This window comes from Nicotiana tabacum, chromosome 3 (assembly GCF_000715075.1).
Source record: "Nicotiana tabacum cultivar K326 chromosome 3, ASM71507v2, whole genome shotgun sequence".
NCBI lineage: Eukaryota > Viridiplantae > Streptophyta > Magnoliopsida > Solanales > Solanaceae > Nicotiana > Nicotiana tabacum.
Genome location: NC_134082.1, coordinates 143,534,790 through 143,557,474, shown reverse-complemented (window position 1 = coordinate 143,557,474; position 22,685 = coordinate 143,534,790). Strand labels below are relative to the sequence as shown.

Here is a 22,685-nt window from a genome sequence, read left to right as displayed (position 1 = left end):
GGCAAGTAGGTTTCAATTGCTATTTAGCCGTTAATATCCATTTGAGATAGTAAAGATCTAGAGAGAGAAAAAAAATAAATATGGTGATGTCCAACTTTCAACCAACATAGAAGATAAATATAGATACATATGTAAAAGAAAACTTTCTTCTTTTCAACGTGTTGAATGTATAAAATTTAGAATTTGTACAGGAACCAATGCATATCATTAAGCTTTTCTTCTTCTTTGATTATCATGTATTATTTGGATCACATATGTATCAATGATCGTGATTGATCCATCTTGTCATTTAAAGGACTTATTTAAAACAGGTTGGACTTAGAGCAACTCAATTGAATTCATAGCCTAAAGCTAAGTTACAATCATAAGAAGCCATGAACTAATTTCATAAAATATATTATTGGAATAAAAAGGACTTATTTCTTGATATATAGAATCAATCTAATGAGACAATTAAGAGAAATATAGACTTCAAGAATATTAATGAATTGAATTAAAAATAAAATATTTTGAATAGAAAAAAATGCACAGTGGAGGAAAATTGAATTGAAGTGGTAGATATAGGTACCCTGTTACATTCTTCCTTAAGAATATGCATTGGTTCCCTGTTTCACGCGCATACCCAAAAAACCTCACGATTATTACACCTTTTCAGCTGCTATTTTTCACGCTCTACTACGATGGAGCCACCGGGAGGCACTCCTCCGGTGCATAGAAAATACCAAAATGAAGCCCAAGTTAGGCCGAACCAGATCCAAGGAAATTTTTTTGGAAAGACTTCATATGCTACTACGTTATCCACTGCTCAGAACTCTACTACGACACCGACTCGCCAGGAGCAAGAAACTGTTATTGCAAGAAGGATGACCCATAACGGGATGCTGATATTCATTTTTATAGCTAAGGATCACTATGGCATAATGTCGAAAGAATGCAAGAGGATGATTATAGGCAAATTTCTGAAAATTAGACCTCAAATTGACAAAATTAGGTCACAATTTTCAGCAAAATTTGCACTTAAAGGTACTGTGAAGATTGGAGTGTATGACAACTATAATGTCTTTCTTAATTTTACCAATGATGAGTATTTTGATGTGGTGAGATTCAAGAGAGTTGTGGAGATTTGAGGACTACAGATGTGGCTTCAAAAATGAACGTCAGACTTCAAACCGGAAGAGGACTTGCCTATTGCCTCCGTATGGGCACTACTGCTAGGATTGCCTTTTAATATGCATACATGGCACTATGCCAAGAAAATAATAGGACCAGCTGGTACTCCTCTAACATTGAACATTGTGACCAAAACCAAAGTAAGACCTAGTATGCCAAGGTAAGAGTTGAAGTTGATTTGCTTAAGCCTCTACATACTAGTGTGTTTGTCGGATCTGAGGATAAGGATTCTCCTCTTAAGGGGTATGTACAAAAGATCGATTGTGAAATGTACCTAAATATTATAAGCATTGTAGAAAATTGGGTCATTCTCTAATTAATTGTTGGGTATTAGAAAAAAGGAATCATGAAGGAAGCAAAGAAATAGTCAAGGAAACAGGGAAATCAAGCAATAGTAAGCCAAATGAAGACAATACAAAGGATGGTGAAAATAAAAATAACAATGAGGATTGGCAACTGTCAATTATTAAGAAGAATAGGCAAAATAAGAAGGGACCAATAAGAGATGAAAAACAAGAGACTAACAAAGAAATGCATGAACAAGTGAAAGAGAATAAAAAGACACAAAAAGAAGCTGAATTATAGAATAAAAAACAAGATGCTAGCAAGGAAATGAATGAACAGGTGAAAAAGAAGTAAAGGGAACCAAAATAGGGTGACTTGTAGAATGAGTATCAGAACGCCAAAGTAGGATTGAAAACCAAGAAGAAGAACAAAACAAAGAAGATGCCAAAGAAAACAAGTACTGTGTGTTTTAAACCAATTTTGTCAAAGGTAAACAACATGAATAAGACAAATGCTACTACAGTAGATGCTAAACAGATCACCTTAGAGACCGTTATTGAAGACAGTCTTATGGAGATAGCTAGTGGACAGTTGGTCAAGGTAAACAACACTGATAAAATGGTCATGGATTAGAATAAAACTAGAGATAATGCGTTCAAGCAAAAAGGGATAGAATCCATGACTCTAGGAGTGTCAAAAGGGGGGGGCAACTAGGCGACACCAACTTGGACGTGTCTAGTCATACCTCGGAGTCAAGCAGTCTACTATATGAAATTAAAAATAACCTTAGAATACAATTAGTGGTTCAGTTAGAATGCAACAATATGAAAGAAATACAAAATCAAAATGTTACAAAATAGGGGAAGAGGGGCTCGAAGATGTATCTGCAAGCTCTTGCACAAAATGTGATGTTTTATTTGATAAGCAACTTGATGATCCTGTTGATACTCATCTTAAGGAGTTATAGAACCAACAAGAGATTTCACCTACTACAAGAGGCAGAAGTAGGTGCAGGAAAACTGGAAAAACGAGCAAAGATAAATTACACTCTTCCTTAAGAGGAAGGAGTCAAAGTTGATCAATATCCTAGTATTCCATGATTAATACAATCATGTGGAATATAAGGGGAGTGGGATCCAAGAAGTCCATTCATTGACTAAAGAAGTTGATTGGCATCAGTAAAATAGACTTTGTATCTATCTTTGAACCATTCATAAGCAGTGCGCAGATTGAGGAGTATATAAAATTTCTAGAGTTTCAACACTGTCTTGCTAATACTAATAGGCATATTTGGTCCTTTTGGAGATAAAATTGCCAAGCTACTGTTATCACTAATGAGGAACAACAAATGACTTTGAAACTAAAGATTGGTAAGGTGGATAAAGAGTTTTTTATGTCAGTAGTATATGCTAAATGCACGTTTACTGAGAGGAAAGAGCTATGGGATAGTTTGGAAGACACATATAATGCCATTAATGGACCCTGGTACATTGGTGGAGACTTCAACAATATTATGGAACCTGATGAGAAATTAGGAGGAAAACCCCACTGAAACCAGAGAAGTTCTGATTTCACAAGTTGTATTGAGAATTGTGAAGTAACAAATCTTGGCTACTTGGGATCCAAATTTACTTGGTGCAATAATAAAGACCGAGAAAGAGGATTTGGAAGAGACTTGATAGAATTTTCATCAATATGCTTAGGCACAACAATTTCAGACCAATACTGTTGGGCTCCTAGCAAGAACTGGTTTTGATCATAGGCCATTATTGATGAAATCTTATAATAATATGAGTTATTTCAGGTTTCTAGATTTCTGGATACATCAGGTGGGATTCAAAGAAATAGTAAAAGATGTTTGAGATACCAATATTGAAGGAAATTCAATGTAGAAACTCCAGCAAAAGTTGAAGATGCTAAGAAAAAGGCTAACTCAGTGGTTAAGAGAAGTTGTCGGGAATGTATATGAACAAGTACCAAAATGGGAGGCTGAAATGCAACAGGTAAAAGAGATGGGTTTAGAGCGAATATAGGGGACATCAATGATCAAGTGAGAAAATGGGAAGTCAAAGTTCAACTTCTAGATGAGATGCATACCAACTCCAATACTGATAATAGTAGAACAGAGGCCAACAAAGTTTATGCTGAATACATTCAATGGTTGAGCAAGCAAGAATCTTTACTCAAATAGGTAAAATCCTTTAACTGAAACATAGTTTCATGAAAAGCCCTTTTCAATAATTAAGCAAGTAATTGTCAGTCAATTATGAAAGGTAAACACATAAAGGCACACCCCTCGGGCACAGTATCAACAAATCCGCTCCTCGAGCAACATCTTAAAATAATACCAGCCCCTCAGGCTCAATCTCACATCACAATGGGTACCCGCGCTCACTGGGGGTGTACAGACTCCTAGAGGGGCCTCTTACGGCCCAAGCGCAATATCAAGCCACCTCGTGGTATCATCACTAGGCCCTCAGCCTTATATCAGTCAAGCCACCTCGTGGTGTACATATCTCAGGCCCTCGACCTCATAATCAGTATCAAATGTTTCCTCACAACATAGGCCCTCGACCTTACTCAGTCAAAATCCTCACAAGCCACTCGGGCAATAGTAAAACATGATTCTCGGCCCAAAATATCATTTAAAGGATCATGTAAGTGTTAAAACAGAGTAAACATGGCTGAGTACAAAAACAGTAAAATATAACATGACTGAGTTCAAGTAAAAAGTCAAAACAGTGAGGAAATACCCGTAAAAATTCCTGAAGGGTTCAAATAGTTGGCACAAGGCCCAAATATGACATTCAGCCCAAATCATGATGATAGAAAATAGATTTTAGTCAAATACGCGGTAAAATAGTCATTCGAGACAGACCAAGTCACAATCCCTAATAGTGCACGACCCCACGCTCGTCATCAAGCATGCGTCACTTCAATATAGCACAACGATGTGCAAGTCCGGGGTTTCATACCCTTAGAACATCATTTACAATCATTACTCACCTCGAACCGGCCAAATCCATATGTCGCGATGCCTTTGCCCCTCGAATCGGCCTCCACTCGCGTCGAATCTATCTAAAATCAGAAGAGGACATCAAAATATGCTAAGAGAACGAAGCCCAAATGAAAATAATCAAAATACTACACAAATCCCGAAATTACCAAAATCCGACCCCCGGGACCATGTCTCGGAATTCAATAATTTTTATATCAATAAATTCCTTATCTCCCCACGAGTTCATACATATCAAAAGTTCAGAAATCCGACCCTAAATGGTCCTTCAAATCCTCAATTAAAGGCCTAAGTTCCCAAGCCCTAGTTTCCCCAGTTTTCACCCTTATTTTTCATAATTTCTAGCTCTAATCCGTGAAATAACAACATACGAACGAGTTATAAGTCCAAATTCCTTACCTCAATGAAGTTCCCTCGAAATCCCTCTTTCAAATCGCCCAAAAAGCTCCAAAACCGAGATAAAAATGGTGATATATCTCAAAATTTGCGAAGGCCACAATTTATACCCTTTGTTCATACATTTTCGCATCTGCGGCTATATTTCCGCTTTTGCGGTACCGCATCTGCGGTCCTCACTTAAACTCTCCTTTCCACATCTACAATAAACTTTCCGCATCTGCGACCGCTTCTGCGGTTCCTGATGACCTCTCCAAAATCCGCATCTGCAGCCAACCTTTCGCTTATGCGGTGCCGCACCTGTGGTCCCTAATCCGCAGGTGCTAAAATACCAGAAGCAGCAATTTCAGCAGCTGCAACAAATTCCAAACTTCTCCGTTAACCATCCGAAATCACCCTGAGGCCCCCGGGACCTCAACCAAAAGTACGAACATATCCTAATACCTTATTCAAACTTGCACCAATCTTCAAAACTCCTCAAACAACATCAACTCGACCAAAATACATCGGATTCAAGACAAACTTTCTAAAATCTTCCGAATTTCGCTTTTCATCAAAAACCCAACCAAATCGCGTCCGAATGACCTTAAATTTTGTACACACATCCCAAATGACACAACGGAACTACTGCAACTCTCGGAATTCCACTCAGACCCCTATATCAAAATCTCGCCTATCAACCGGAAATCGCCAAAATATCAACTTCACCAATTCAAGCCTAAATCTACTCCGAACCTCCAAAACTCATTCTGATCACACTCTTAAGTCACAAATCACCTCCCGAAACTAACCGAACCATCGAAACTCACATTCGAGCCCTCTAAAACATAAGTCAACATCCGGTTCACTTTTCCAACTCAAACTACCTCAAAAGAGACTAAGTGTCTCAAACCTTACCAAAATCATTCCGGATTCGATCCGACCAACCTGATACCACAAAACACTGATAACAAAGAATAAAGAAGTAGAAATGGGGAAAACGGAGCGGTAACTCATGAGAGGACTGGCCGGGTCGTCACATCCTCCCTAACTTAAACAAATGTTCGTCCTCGAACGAGTCAAGAAACATACCTGAAGCCTCAAACAGGTGAGGATATCTGCTTCGCATCTCCGGTTTGGTTCCCAAGTAGCCTTCTCCACGGGCCGCCTCTTCACTGCACTTTCACTGAAGCTATATCCTTTGACCTCAACTTTCGAACCTGTTGACCCAAAATAGCTACTGGCTCCACATCATAAGTCAAATCATCATCCAGCTGAACCGTGTTGAAATCCAAAATATGAGACGGATCCCTAATATACTTCCGGGGCATAGAAACATGAAATACCGGATGCACACTCGACAAGCTAGGTGGCAAGACAAGGTCATAAGCCACCTCCCCAATCCTCCAAAGCACCTCAAAAGGCCCAATGAACTGAGGACTCAATTTCCCTCTCTTCCCAAATCTCATAACACCCTTCATGGACGAAACCTTCAATAGAACCTTCTCGCCAACCATGTAGGACACATCTCGAACCTTCCGATCAGCATAGCTCTTTTGCCTCGACTGCGCTGTACGAAGCCTCTCCTGAATCACCTCCACTTTCTCTAAGGCATCCAGCACCAAGTCTGTCCCCAATAGCCTTGCCTCGCCGGGTTTAAACCAACCAACTGGAGATCTACACCACCTCCAATACAAAGCCTCATATAGAGCCATCTGAATACTCGACTGGTAGCTATTGTTATAAGCAAAATCTGCAAGCGATAGAAACTGATCCCATGACCCTCCGAAATCAATGACACAAGCACGCAACATGTCCTCCAATATCTTAATAGTGCGTTCGGACTGCCCGTCCGTCTGAGGGTGAAAAGTTGTGCTCAACTCAACCTGAGTACCCAACTCTCGCTGCACAGACTTCCAAAACTGCGATGTAAACTGAGTGCCCCTATCTGAAATGATTGAAACTGGGACACCATGCAAACGAACAATCTCCCCGATATAGATATCTGCCAGCCGCTCTGAAGAATAGGTAGTACACACAGGAATGAAGTGTGCGGACTTGGTCAACCGATCCATAATCCCCCAAATAGCATAAAACTTTCTCAAAGTCCGTGGAAGTCCAACTACAAAGTTCATAGTGATCCTCTCCCACTTTCACTTGGGAATATCCATCTACTAAAGCAAGCCACCCGGTCTCTGATGCTCATATTTCACCTGCTGGCAATTGAGACACAGAGCTACAAATCCCACAATGTCTTTCTTCATTCTCTGCCACCAATAGCGCTGCCTCAAATACTAATACATCTTCACGGCACCCAGATGAATGGAATACCGCGAGCTATGGCTTCCTCCAGAATCAACTCCCGACGCCCATCCACATTGGGCACACAAATCCAGCCCTGCATCCTCAACACCCCATCATCACCAATGGTCACATATCTGGCATCATCGTGCTAAACTCTGTCCTTAAGGACAAGAAAATACGGATCATTATACCGGAGCAATCTGATGCGATCATATAAGGAAAACTGAGAAACCACACAAGCCAACACCCGACTGGGATTTGAAATATCTAGCCTCACGAACCGATTGGTCGAGGCCTGAACATCAACTGCAATAGGTCTCTCCCCAACTGGAATATATGTCAGACTCCCCATACTCACCACCACATTGGACTTTCCCAGATGGTACAATATAGTGATATCATAATCCTTAAGCAACTCCAACCACCTCGGCTGCCTCAATTAAGATCCTTCTATTTGAACAAGTGTTGGAGACTACGATAACCAATAAACACCTCACAAGACACACTATACCAGTATTGTCTCCAAATCTTCAACGCGTGAACTATGGTAGCCAACTCCAAATAATGAACGGGGTAGTTCTTCTCATGGGGCTTCAACTGACGAGAAGCATAAGCAATAACTCTACCCTCCTGCATCAAAACACAACCAATACCAACTCTCAAAGCATCAAATACACAGTATGTAAACCTGAAGCTGATGGCAAAACCAACACTAGAGCTGTGGTCAAGGCTATCTTGAGCTTTTGAAAGCTCTCCTCACACTCGTCCGACCATACAAATGAAGCACCCTTCTGAGTCAACATGGTCAAGGGCGATGTGATAGATGAGAATCCCTCAACAAACCAGCGATAATAGCCTGCCAAACCAAGAAAGCTGCGAATCTCTGTGGCTGAGGACGGTCTGGGCCAACTCTAAACCGCCTCTATCTTCTTCGGATCAACCTGAATACCCTCGCTGGACACCACGTGCCCTATGAAAGCCATTGAACTAAGCCAAAACTCACACTTAGAGAATTTTGCATAAAGATTATCCTCTCTCAATCTCTGCAACACAACTCTCAAATGCTCCACGTGCTCCTCTTGACTACGTGAATATACCAGAATATTATTAATGAAGACTATGACAAATGAGTCAAGATAAGGCCAAAACACATTGTTCATCAAATGCATGAACACTGCTGGGGCATTAGTCAGCCTAAAAGACATCACCAAGAACTCAAAATGACCATATTTGGTCCTGAAAGTTGTCTTAAGAATATCCGAGTCGCTGATCTTCAACTGGTGATAACCTGAACGTAGATCAATCTTGGAGAACACTCTCGCTCTATAAAGCTGGTCGAATAAATCATCAATGCGAGGCAAAGGATACTTGTTCTTAATTATTACCTTGTTCAGTTGCCTATAATCGATGTACATTCTCATAGTGCCATCCTTCTTCTTCACGAATAGAACCGGAGCACCCCAAGGTGACACACTAGGCTGAATGAACCCTTTATCAAGGAGTTCCTAAAGCTACTCCTTTAATTCCTTCAACTCTGCTGGTGCCATACGATACGGCAGAATAGAAATGGGCTGACTGCCTTGCACCAGGTCAATACCAAAATCAATATCCCTATCTAGTGGCATGCCCGGTAGGTCTGCAAGAAACACATCGGGAAAATCTCTCACAACTGGGACAGAATCAATACTAGTACTCTCAGCTCCGACATCCCTCACAAAAGCTAGATAGGAAAGACAATCCTTCCCAACCATACGTTGGGCTTTTAAGAATGAGATCACTCTACTGGGAACATAATTAGTCACACCTCGCCACTCAATTCGTGGCACACTCGGTATAGCCAATGTGACTGTCTTAGAATGATAGTCTAGAATAGAACGACAAGGAGATAGCCAATCCATGCCCAAAATGACATCAAAATCCACTATACACAATAATAAAACATACAAAAGGGTCTCCAGACCCCTAATAGTCACCACACACGACCGGTACACACGTTCTACAACAACAGTATTGCCACCGGGGTAGATACATGAACAGGTGAAGCAAGAAACTCATGGGGTGTACCCAAATAACGAGCAAAGTATGATGACACATAAGAAAAGGTGGAACCGGGATCAAATAATATAGAGGCATCTCTATGGCAGACTGAAACAATACCTGTAATAACAGCATCTAAAGTAATAGTATCGGGTCTGCCTGGAAGTGCATAGAAACGGGCCTGACCGCCACCTGATCGACCTTCCCCTTTGGGGCGACCCCTAGCTGACTGACCTCCACCCCTAGCTAGATGGGGGTGGTGGTGGTGAAGTAACTGGCGCTGAAGCAGATGACTGGCCCCTCTACTAGGTTGAGCTCGCAAGACGACGAGGGCACTGCCTCCACATATGACCCATCATACCACACTCATAACAACTCCCAGGTGCTAGAGAAGGGGACTGAAGGGAACCCCTTACACCGGAGGGACTAGCAGATGCACTCGGCATAGAAGATCCCTGAACTGATGGAGCACGGGACGAACTCTGAGCTGGAAGGGCACTAAGTGATGATTGGCCTTGATGAGAACTGTGAGAACCATGGCCCGATGATGCCCCACGATAACCTGGGCAAGCTAGCTGAGCATGCCTGAATGGACGGCCTTTGTCGTGCAGAAACTGACCCTTCAAAGAAGTACCACTATAACTACCAGATCCTTGAGGCCTCTTGGCCTCCCTCTCCTCTCGCTCCTGGAGATGAATAAACTCAATCTCATAGGCAATATCCACAACCTCCTCAAAAGTAGCACCAACCACTCTCTCCCTGGTCATGAGAATATGAAGCTGATAAGTGAGGCCATCACCAAAGCTCCTAATCCTCTCTCTATCTATCAGGACCATCCAAATAGCATGGTGTGCTAACTCAGAGAGCCTCATCTCGTACTGCATCACCATCATCTCTCCCTGACAGAACCACTCAAACACTTTACGCAGCTCCTCTCTACAGGACTGCGACACATACTTCTCTAGAAAGAGAACAGAGAACTGCTGTCAGGTAAGGGGTGTTGTACCAACAGGCCTAAGCCTCTCAAAAGCCTCCCACCAAGTAAAGGTAGCTCTTGAAAACTGATAAGTAATGAAAGCGACCCCGCTGGTCTCTAGAATACCTGCTGTACGAAGCATCCTGTGACACTTATCTAGGAAACCCTGGGCATCATCTCCCTCTGTGCCACTGAAGGTCGGAGGCTGCAGTCTACCAAACCTCTTCAACCTATGCTGCTCATCCTCCGGCATAGCAGGAACTACATAGTCCTGAGCAGCTGTAACCGGCTGGGCTGGATGTGCCCCCGACGTCTGAAGTCCCTGCATGACCTACTCAGGTGTGCGAGCGGCGGGAGTCTGATTACCTCTCCCGGCCCGTGAAGTAGATGTGGTTGTAGTGGATGGAACCGCCTGATCTAGGCCAGTTCAAACTGATAAGATCTGAGCAAAGGCCTCCTGAAGACCTGAAATCACAATGGACACAACTGGTGTCTGAGCTGGTGTTGTTGGAGTGTCCATAATTAGGACCTGATCCTGAACTAGGGCAGTTGGTGGATCTGCTCGCGGCTCTGCCCTTACCGCGACCACGGCCGCGTCATCGGCCTTTGGTGGCCACAGCTGGTGGTACTGGTGGTCGTCCACCCTGACCGGTAGCATGCATGTCCTCACTATCGGTGAGAAAATAGAACAAAAGAAGTTTAGCACTCGGATCAACAAATTTTCACGACAAGAATTTCAAGAATATGAAGTTTTTCCTAAAGGTTCTACAGCCTCTCGAGGATAAATACAGATTCCTCCGTACCGATCCGCGAGATTCTACTAAACCTGCTCATGACTTGTGAGACCTATGTAACCTAGGCTCTGATACCAACTTGTCACGGCCCTAAACCCAAACCCAGTCGTGATGGCGCCTCTCGTGAAGACAAGGCTAGCCAACTATTCCCAATTCGATGCTGAATAGTTAAACAACAAGAAAATAGTCTAAAACATGATTAAATAATACTAAGTAGTAGATAATATCATAAATATGCGGAAGGACAACCCAACACAGCCCTAAACCGGGGTGTCACTAGTCATGAGCATCTATGAGTCGTAATACAAGTCTGAAGAGTCTATAAAAGGGAGAAACAAGGGACTGCAAACGTCAAACAGCTACCTCATAGACTCCGATATCTATCGGGACCTCTCAACTCGCACAAGCAGGATCAGCAACGCCTAAATTTGCACACAAGGGTGCAGGGAGTAAAGTGAGTACTCAAACTCAGTGACTAATAAATGTAAATAAAGACTGAAAGCAATAAATCACGTAAGGCACAAAGCATTCCATAATGAAGCAGTAAAACCATTTAAAAATCAATAAATCAGTAAAAGATAGGAAAAATCCTTTAACTCAAACATAGTTTCATGAAAAGCCTTTTTCAATAATTAAGCAGGTAATTGATAGTTAATTACGAAAAGTAAACACAAAAAGGCTCGCCCCTCGGGCGTAGTATCAACAAATCTGCCCCTCGGGCAACATCTCAGAACAGTACCAGCCCCTCGGGCTCAATCTCACATCACAATGGGTACTCGCGCTCTCTGGGGGTGTACAGACTCCTGGAGGGGCCCCTTACGGCCCAAGCGCAGTATCAAGCCACCTCGTGGCATCATCACTAGTCCCTCGGCCTCATATCAATCAAGCCACCTCGCGGCGTACATATCTCAGGCACTCGGCCTCATACAGTCAAAATCCTCACAAGCCACTCGGGCAATAGTTAAACATGATTCTCAGCCCACAATATCATTTAAAGGATCATGAAAGTGTTAAAACAGAGTAAACATGGCTGAGTACGAAAACAGTGAAATATAACATGACTGAGTTCAAGTAAAAAGTCAAAACAGTGAGGAAATACCAGTAAAAATCCCTGAACGGTTCAAATAGTTGGCACAAGGCCCAAATATGGCATTCAACCCAAATCATGATGATAGCAAATAGATTTCAGTCAAATACGCGGTAAAATAGTCATTCAGGATGGACCAAGTCACAATCCTCAACAGTGCACGAGACCACGCTCATCATCAAGCATGTGCATCACTTCAATATAGCACAACGATGTGCAAGTCCGGGGTTTCATACCCTCAGAACATCATTTACAATCATCACTCACCTCGAACCGGCCAAATCCCTAGCTCGCAATGCCTTTGCCCCTCAAATCAGCCTCCACTCGCGTCGAATCTATCCGAAATCAGAACGGGGGCGTCAAAATATGCTAAGGGAACGAAGCCCACACGAAAATAATCAAAATACTACACAAATCCCGAAATTACCAAAACCCGACCTTCGGGCCCACGTCTAGGAATTCAATAATTTTTACATCAATAGATTCCTTATCTCCCATGAGTTCATACATATCAAAAGTTCAGAAATCCGACCCCAAATGATCCTTCAAATCCTCAATTAAAGGCCTATGTTCCCAAGCACTAGTTTCCCCAAATTTCACCCTTAATTTCCATAATTTCTAGCTCTAATTCGTGAAATAACAGCATGGAATGAGTTTAAGTCCAACTTCCTTACCTCAATGAAGTTCCCTTGAAATCCATCTTTCAAATCGCCCAAAAATCTCCAAAGCCGAGATAAAAATGGTGAAATAGCTCAAAATTCACGAAGGCCACAATTTATACCTTCTGTCCAGACATTTTTGCATATGCGGCTATATTCCTGCTTCTGCAGTACCGCATCTACAGTCAAAACCACTGCATCTGCGATCCTCACTTAAACTCTCCTTTCCGCATCTGCGAGATCGCAGATGCGTTATTCCAACCGCTTCTACGGTTCCTGACGACCTCTCCAAAATCTACTTCAGTGGCCAACCTTCCACTTATGCGGCGCCGCACCTACGGTCCCCAATCCGCAGGTGCAAAAATACCAGAAATAGCAATTTCAGCAGCTGCAACAAATTCTATACTTCTCTGTTAACCATCTGAAATCACCCTGAGGCCCCCCGGGACCTCAACCAAAAGTATGAACATATCCTAATACCTTATTCAAACTTGAACAAATCTTCAAAACACGTCAAACAACATCAAATCGACTAAAACATATCGGATTCAAGCCAAACTTTCTAAAATCTTCCGAATTGCGCTTTTGATGAAAAATCCAACCAAACCACGTCTGAATGACCTTAAATTTTGTACACACATCCTAAATGACACAACAGAACTACTACAACTCTCGAAATTCCATTCCGACCCCTATATCCAAATCTCGCCTATCAACCGAAAATCACCTAAATATCAACTTCGCCAATTCAAGCCTAAATCTACTCCGAACCTCCAAAATTCATTCTGATCACACTCCTAAGTCAAAAATAACCTCCCAAAGATAACCGAACCATCGGAACTCACATCCGAGCCCTCTAACACATACGTCAACATCCGGTTGACTTTTCTAACCCAAGCTTCCTAAAAAAAGACTAACTGCCTCAAACCTTATCAAAATCATTCCGGATTTGATCCAACCAATCCGATACCACAAAACACTGATAAAAAAGCAAGAAGCAGAAATGGTAATACCAAGTACTTTCATAGTCTTCTCAGAGAAGAGAAGAAGACTCCAACTTCACAGGATTAATAACCACGTGGGCAAGTGGATACAAAAAGAAAACAACATTGCTAAGGGTTTTGTTAAATACTTTGATTCCCTATTCAATCTTGCCAAGCCCACCCTCAACCCCAACCTTTAAAACTGTATTCCAAAGTGCATTTCTGATGAAGATAACATGAAGTTATCTGCGATTCCTAATGAATATGAAATCAAGAAAGCTGTATTCAGTTTAAGTGTAGATAGTACAGCTGGTCCAGACAATTATAATGGTACTTTATTTTAACATTGTTGGTACATCATCAAACATGATATCATTGCTTTTGTCAGGGAGTTCTTCAATGGTAAAAAACTTACCAAATTCTATTCTCATACTCGCCTTGCTTTAATTCCTAAGATTGATGTTCCTACCAATTTCTCTGAATTCAGGCCTATATATCAGCCTTTCCAATTTTACCAATAAAATTATTTATAAAATTCTTTCTATAAGGTTGAATCCTTTGCTTTCAAAACTTTTTTGTGAAAATCAAATGGGCTTTGTAAAGGATAGATTTATCACTAAAAACGTCCTTTTGGCTCAAGAAATTATTAAAAATATTTTTGAGAAGAATACTTGAAGTAATATTGTTATCAAATTAGATATGGCTAAAGCTTACGACAGATTATCATGGGTCTTTATTACATCAGTTCTTACGAAATATGGATTTTAAAAGTTTGGATTGACTTGATCAATAATCTTATTTCCAGAGTTTGGTACTCTATTATTATTAATGGTAATAGAACCAGATTCTTTACATCCTCACAGGGTTTGAAACAAGGGGACCCCATATCCCATCTCTCTTTATTATTGCAGTTGATGTCCTTTCTAGGTCTCTGAGTAATCTGAATCATGATAGCAATTTTTCTCCTTTCTCTATGCCTTGCAAGGGGTCTATTATTAACCATCTTGCCTACGCTGATGATATTATTGTCTTTAGTAGTGGTAATATTACCTTTATTAAGATAATTATGAAAGTGTTTAAGGCCTATGAGATGTGCTCAGGTCAGTTGGTCAATAGAGATAAAAGTTTTTTTTTGACTGCCCCTAACACTTGTGCCGTCAGAATTAATAGAATGAGAGATCGCACAGGCTTTATGGACAAGTATATTCCTTTCAATTACCTTTGTTGTCCTCTTTATGTGGAAAGAAAGAAAATTGCTTACTTTGACAATTTGGTTCACAAGGTCATTAAAAGATCCAATGATTGGCATGGTAAGATGCTTTCTTATGGAGGTAGGCTTATTCTTATTAAAAGTGTCCTCCAATATCTTCCTATATATACCCTCTCTTCTATGAATCCACCTAAAGCCACGTTTTATTTCCTTGAGAAACACTTTGTAAATTCTTCTAGGCACTGATGGTGACCATAATAAGTACCATTGGAGATCATGAAAGAACCTATGTTTTCCTATTGACGGGGGAGGTATAGGAATTAGGAAAATGAAAGATATAAATCAATGATGTGATAGTCAACTTTGGAATACAAATAGTTTCCAGATGTAACTGTAGTGCTAATCCTGAAAATAAAACTATTCAACATGTTTTCATGGAATTAAGGAGAAACATCTAGTTATATATGGATATTAATAGGATCCCCCTTAAGAATCATACATCATCAAAGGGCAGTTAGATATACTATTAACAAGTGGTGGCAAGTTAAGGAGCGAAATATAGTTCATAAGTTGATTCTTCAAATTACCCCCACTATTATTTGCTGGGCAATTTGGAAAGAAAGATGTTCTTGCAAATATGGCAGTCAAAAGAAGTTCAAGTTATTCAGAATGGAGCAACAAGTAATTTGGATCATTGGAGTTACTCATCTATGCTACGAGGGGTTAGGATTTGTTGGTTATATACACACACGGTGCGGTTCTAATAGGGCCTTATAGCGAAAATTGAGCGAGGTGGGTATTAGGGTGTTAATGATTGACTATGCATTTGGTATGTTCTTTCAGGACTGTGGTACTGTGTTATTGGTTCCTCCGTGATTATGGTCATGCACCTTGGGTACTTAATGTCAAATTATGCGTAGTTGTTGATTTTGTGCATGGTGGCTCGAGGTATTTCATATGGACCAGTGTTTGGATGGGATCACACATTGCAACGGAGTATTTTGAGATATGATCCTTTGTGTTAGATTCGTGTGTCTTGGTTCTACTATGTATGATGGGTTCATAGCACTACGGTTGTGGTGGTACTTGTTGAGTTTGCGAGATGATTTTCTCATTTGAGTCATTTTCCATTTTTGGGTGCATTTGAATTGTTGCATATTGGTGCACGGATTTTCACGGTGTGTGGCCCTAAGTAGTATTGGTGTGGCATGTTAGTATAGTTGTTACACCCTATGTTTTCGTACGTAAAAGTGCATCATAAGTAAACTAATGTAAGACCAAAAATGAGATCCTCATTAAAAGTATGTAAAGTAAGTTATCATATTACCTCGGATGTTATATATATATTGAAGATCATGAACAAAAGTACAAAGAGTGTTGGAAGGTTTAGAAGCTAAGGAATTGAAGAAAATAATGTTTCGTCGAAAGTTGACAAGTTGGGAATGTTATAACATTTACTTTTGGGGTGAGACTAGGGTTCTTAACATTATGAGGTTATGTTATGAGTTATGTTAGTCGTATGATAGCTGTGTGATATGTTTTGAAGTCAAGCGAGTTGTGGAACAAAAGTCGATGAACGTCATCGCAAGTTACGTTCATAGGTTTTATTGAAATTTGGGTCAAATGTAACTGCTCTTTTCTCCCAATACACTTAGATTTACGGGGTTTTCCACCCATAAAATTGAAGATCTATGAATCTATTTTTTAACGCATTAAACCATTTGTCAATATGTCATCTGAGTAGAGAGATATATGCATTTTCGCGAGACTGCGCAGACTGCTAGGTAACAAGCAGGTATGTCACCTACTTGCTTAAATGAGAGTCCAAAAATGGGCCAGTTCGAGTCGTCCAAATGGACCTTTTAAAGGCCTATTTCGTTCATATAATACATTGATAAGAGGGAACAATAACCAGACCTAAACTCTTGCAAACATCCTCCCAAAAATTGAACACAAACCCTAATTGAATTTTTCTCCTTTTCAAGTTCTAGTTGGAGCAAAAACCTTGAGTTTGAAGAACCAAGATAGGAGCTGAGTTATTCAACAAATAAGGTAAGTTTACTTCTCTCTTTCATCTATTTTTCTGCTGGATATGTGTGTAAAGTCATTCTATAATTGCAAGAACTCACGGGACGGTGATCAGAAGTCGTGAGTTCGAGCTATTCACTTGTAGCGGACTGTTTTGTGTTGCTATTAGATTGTGTTTTTTACTATTGTTTTATGGAGTTTTGGAGGAGGAAGGGTATAGAGAAATAGCACATAAATTCAGGGTGGTGGTATGGTCGTTCGTCGTAACATTTTCGGGTCGTTTGACATTACTACAGTGGTCGTTTTGTGTATAAAGAGATTGGGGTGTGTTGGGCTGTTTTGTATTATTTTATTATGTATATAAGGTTGGAAAATAATGTATATATGTTGTTATTATTGTGTTCTTGTAGTGTTGGTGTTATCTTGAAATTTGGAGGAAGTAAGGATTATAAGGGAGATGCTTCCCGTTTTAATACAAAATAAGCTTGTCATTCGTTGTGCGAGAATTGTACCTTTTGTAACTTAGTAAAAGTATTATTATCATTGTTATAGATTAAGGTGCGGAGAGAAGTTCAACTTGGTGATTGGAAAGATTGTGATAAGGTATGTTAAGGCTAAACCTTTCCTTCATTTTGGCATGATCCCGTAACTACATGCGTTTGATAACGAGGCATAAAGAGAAATTCTTATTCCTGAATTTATTTATATTATCCTAGTCTCATAAGCTATAGTATTCTACCTTATGGGAATTCATATTCAGTTTCTTTTTGTCTTCTTTCAGTCAAGAGAGCAAAGAGTTTATATATATACAATATTATAGTATTTTCACCACAATCGAGCTATAATTATGGGCAGGCCCCTATTAGGCAATCTTCGATCAGATGGTAAGTTATATACCAAGCCTATTGTGGCCGAGCGCCTATGAGCGAGCCTAGAATAGACGAGAGAGCCTAGTATGGCCGAGTGCCTATAAGCGAGCCTACTACGACAGAGCAGTTATACATACCGAGCCTTATAGGGCCGGACAGTTATTTTACTTACTATATTGAGAGAGATGCGTCAGGATCAGTAGGTAAGCATATTTTCAAATTATATTTGACTCTTAGGTACTTTCAGTTATTATATTATCAGTTCAGTTTCATCTTTCAGTTATTCTTTTGCCTTACATACTCGGTACATTATTTCGTACTGACATACCTTTTCCTGGGGACGCTGCTTTTCATGCTTGCACGTCCTGATAGACAACTGGATAGACTTTCCTAGTAGACAAAGTCAAACATCAGCTTAGTTGGTAAGCTCCACTTCCTCGGAGTTACAAGGTTTATACCTTGGAGTCCATTTTATATATATAGGTTTGATAGGTTGGTCGAGGCCTTATCCCAACCATAATACAGTTTAGTTATCCCTAAAGGCTTGTAGACGAGTCCTGTACATTTTTTATATCAGACTGTGGCTTTACCAGTCCTATGTAGATGTTTAGTTTGGTATTGCTGGTTGTAGACGTTATTTTTAGATTCGGAAAATGGCCTCATCGGCCTAAGTTGAGGGTTACCCCTTCAGAGTTTATAGTTACAAAGTGGTATGCTCGGGCCGAGTATGGCACCAGGTGTCGACCACGCCTCTTCAAGTTTGGGGCGTGACAAGAGTAACTTGTATTTGATGAGATAAAGTCTTTGGGACAAAGGTGATTGCTATCGGATTTTATTACAGTAGGTATGGAAGAATAATATCGAAAGTCGGCTTAAGACTTGGTTTTGGTTCTTGTCGGATGACAGAGGGCTTCATGAATGGTTAATCTAATGAGTAGTTAAAGAGTTTTTGCGTGCTTCTTTCATCATCGATAGTGTACAAAGGTTCAGAACAAGATTTTAGTTGATATGGGATTTGTTACCGGTGTCAGGTTGGTTATCGAGCAACTATGGCAGTCGAAAGTTATTGCTATGAGTATTTGAGTTATGTGGCATATCATGTGATTGTGTCTTGGGTTATGGTGATGGCTTGCTACAACTTGTTCAAACTTATACAGTACGTAGATAAGATATTCGGTCTTGTAAAAAATTTTGGATGTTGGAAATTGGATTCTAAGGTTTACGGGCTAAGGTTGAATGAAGGATTTTCAGTTATGTTGTGTCGTCGGGCTTATATGGATTAGGGTGATGTGGGATCACCCCCAGGTATGTTTATGGTAAGGATACACAACGATTTGATGGCTTTGGGACAAATCTTGGCACGTTCGAGGACGAACATATGTTTAAGTGGGGGAGGATGTAATGACCGATCGGTCATTTTGAGAATTTGCATTTTGTTTAGCTATTTGAACTCTTAAGAAGCATCGTATGATGTATTATGACTTGTGTGAATCGTCGGTTTTGGTTTTAAGGTTATTTTGAATGGATTTGCAAGAATGAATTTCATTATTGAAGTTTTAAAGTTGGAAGAGTTAACCACGTTTGACTTTTTAGCATTTGACCTCAGATTGTAGTTTTAATAGTTCCATTAGGCCCAGATGGTGATTTTAACCTTAGGTGTATGTCTGGATTTGCATTTTATGTTTCTAGAAGGTTTCGGCACAACTTGGCGAAAAATTATGATTTGAAGGTTCGGAAAATTCATATGAACGGAAGTTGACTTTGAGGATATCGGATTCGGATTGTAGTTCCGGGAATTGGAATAGCTTCATTATGTCATTTAAGACTTGTGTGAAAAATTTGAAGTCATTCCAGGTTGATTTGATATGTTTTGGCATGAGTTTTGGAATTCGAAAGTTCAAAGGTCATTTAAGTTCGAATTGGGACGCGGTTCGTCGTTTCGATGTTGTTATGTGTGATTTGAGGCCTCAAGTAAGTCACCCAGGTGAGTTACGGACATGTCTCGGACCATTTTGCATCTAAATGTTGTGGCTGGCAATTGCTGGTACTGATGTTGTGCACCTGCAGCTGATTTTGCGCAGGTGCGGTGGTTGTAGAAGCGGAGAGGTGATTTCACCTGTGAAAGGAGCTGAGTTTGAGAGTCATCGCAGATGCGAAGCTTGAGGCGCATCTGCGGTCACACAGAAGCGATGTCCATGGGCGCAGAAGTAGGATTTTGAAGCGCACCTATGAGTGTGCAGAAGCGGGGGAGTCCCGCAGGTGCAGAAGGTTGGTCTTCAGAGAGGTTTCGCAGAAGCAAAATTTGTTCCGCCAGACAAGAGCTCATAGATGCAACAATGTGACTGAATATGCGGAATTTGCAGGGCAGAAACTATAAAATTGAGGCTTTTAGTTCTTTTACCATACTTTGAGATTTGGGGCTTAGATTGAGGTGAGTTTTGAAGTAATTTTCACCATATGGATTGGGGTAAGTTTTCTCTACTCATTTTGATTTTATATCATGAATTTATCTTCATTATTGGTTTTTGGTTGAGGATTTCAAAAGAGAAATTGGGGATTTTTGCATAAAGTTTCATAGAATGAGTTATTAAGTTTTATACATCTATTCGGAGTCAGATTTGAGAAATACTAGTATGGTTGAACTGGTAATTGAATGGGTTATCAGATTTTGTAAGTTTTGTCGGGTTCCAAGGCGCGGGCTCGGGTTTGACTTTTGGTCGGTTTGGGGTTTTGATTAACGATTTGGCCTTTATCATTTGAAATTATTTTCTTAGGCATTAATTGATGTATTTGAGTTTATTTTGACTAGTTTCGAACTGTTCGGAGGTCAGTACGTGTGGGATGGCATTTTTAGAGCATCATTTGGCTTGCTCGGTATTGGATTTGGCTTGTTCGAGGTAAGTAACACTTCTAAATTTGGTGCTGAGGGTATGAACCCCTGAATATACGTGTTATGTGTTTGGTGTTAAGGTGATGCAAATGCTAGGTGACGGGCGTGTGGGCGTGCACCGTGTGAATTATGACTCGGTTGTTTTTGTAGTACTATGTAGTTAGCTAATCTTGTTTTATCCATGATATTTCTACGTGTTAGGGTAATTGATATGTGATCCATGTTAGATATCATGTTTGGGCTATATGCTTATTCTGTTGGGACCCACTGAGGTCATATCTGTTGTGGAGTTATTTTACTTAAATTGCAGTTATATACTCATTCATAATCATTCATTCGCATATCATATCTTAGTCTATGATGCTATTAATTGATACATCATATCATCATTTTTGGGTTGATTTTCATGAAATTGTGAGCCCGAGAGACTGGAGAGATTGATGATTGAGTGAGACTGATGGCCTGTTGATATTTATAGGATCGGGCTGCATGTCGCAGCAGTTATTATTGATTCATGCCATAATTATCTTATTATAGCGCTTGGACTAAAGGAACCCATCTGGAGTCTGCACACACCCCCAGTGAGCGCAGGTACCTACTAAATGCGAGTGCTGAGTGATTGGGAGGATTGAGTGACTGTGAGGACCGAGTGACTGGGAAGACTGAGTAAATTGATACTCTAAGAGTATTCATATGGTTTTATCACTGAGTTGCATTGCATTTGACATGCACACTTGGCATGCATGCATAAAGATTCACTTTTCTCATGTTGTACGGTATCACGTCACTCATGACTTCTCATACACATTGTCATGTAGGCGTATAGATGTATTTTCCTCATGCCTTTTGATAATAAAACATCTTGTCTGTTGTTGAAAAGTTTTGTGAAAAATCACAGTTTTACAAACCTACTCATATTTTGGTGATTTTGAAAACAGAATTGGGTTTTCACTGATATACTTGAAAGGCATGCCTATTTTTTTCGAAACTGTGAACGAGTTGAGCATCTTGTTTTTGAGTATGTTTCCTGTACCATTATTATTATTATTTTGTTATGAACTGTTGTTGTCTATTAGTGTTGGACTTCGATCTCTCTTCCAGCTCATCACTACTTTCAACCTAAGGTTAGGATTGTTACTTATTGAGTACATGGGGTCGGTTGTACTCACACTACACTTCTGTATCTTGCGTGCAGATTTTGGATGTTGATGTTGTTGTTTATGATGGAAACTAGCATTGAAATCGTACATGCATTCAAGTTACAGTTGTCTCTTGTTCATGGTAGACCTAGACTTATGAAAATTTGTATGTACATTCGTACATATGATGTATTTATTTCATACCAAGCTTTGTAAACTCTAAATCTTAGAAGCTCATGATTTGTACTACTAGTCCTTGGGAAATGTATAAAATTCAGATATTTTCTTTCATTTATTCGTGTCATTAGATCTCATTGGAATTGGATAGTTGTTAATTGGCTTACCTAGCGGGTTGGGTTAGGTGCCATCATGACTAGTTGGATTTTGGGTCGTGACAATTGCAATTGGATGTACTATGTTAGAAAACAAGGAATTTTCTATAACCCCCAAGCTTTTCTTTACCAATGAAAGTCTCAAATATTGCTACAAATAGAACCTTGTTAATGTTACATAAGTGTTTCAGCCTGTGAATGGCTTTTTTGTTTCTCACTACCCTAATATTCTAAAAATTGTGCTAATTATTAGAACTTGTAGGGAAGGTGTTCTGTATATGATTCCTTCTATTTGAAGGATCATTCTTTTTCTTGTATCTTGTTTTGGATCCTCTGGTGTGACTTCTTCCTCTTGTCATGGGAGAGCAGTTTCTAGAATCCTTGCTATCTTGAACATTTTTTCCAACATTGTCTTTGTCTTTCTCTTGGTCGTGGGACTATTTTTGTAATAAGTATTTTTCAGTAGGATCCTTAGATTGCCTAGATTTATCCGAAGTGGGGTTTAAACTGGTTGCATTCAATTCTACTATC

The 22,685-nt window shown here is 40.2% G+C and overlaps 1 protein-coding gene across 1 annotated transcript; it reads left to right on the top strand.

The window, feature by feature from the left end:
* The first annotated feature begins 13,922 nt into the window (after positions 1-13,922).
* LOC142177488 (uncharacterized) lies at positions 13,923-15,142 on the top strand. Its single transcript, XM_075246387.1, has 2 exons — positions 13,923-14,016; positions 14,550-15,142. Exons 1-2 carry the CDS (start codon positions 13,923-13,925, stop codon positions 15,140-15,142), a joined length of 687 nt encoding a protein of 228 aa, XP_075102488.1.
* Positions 15,143-22,685: the final 7,543 nt, after the last annotated feature.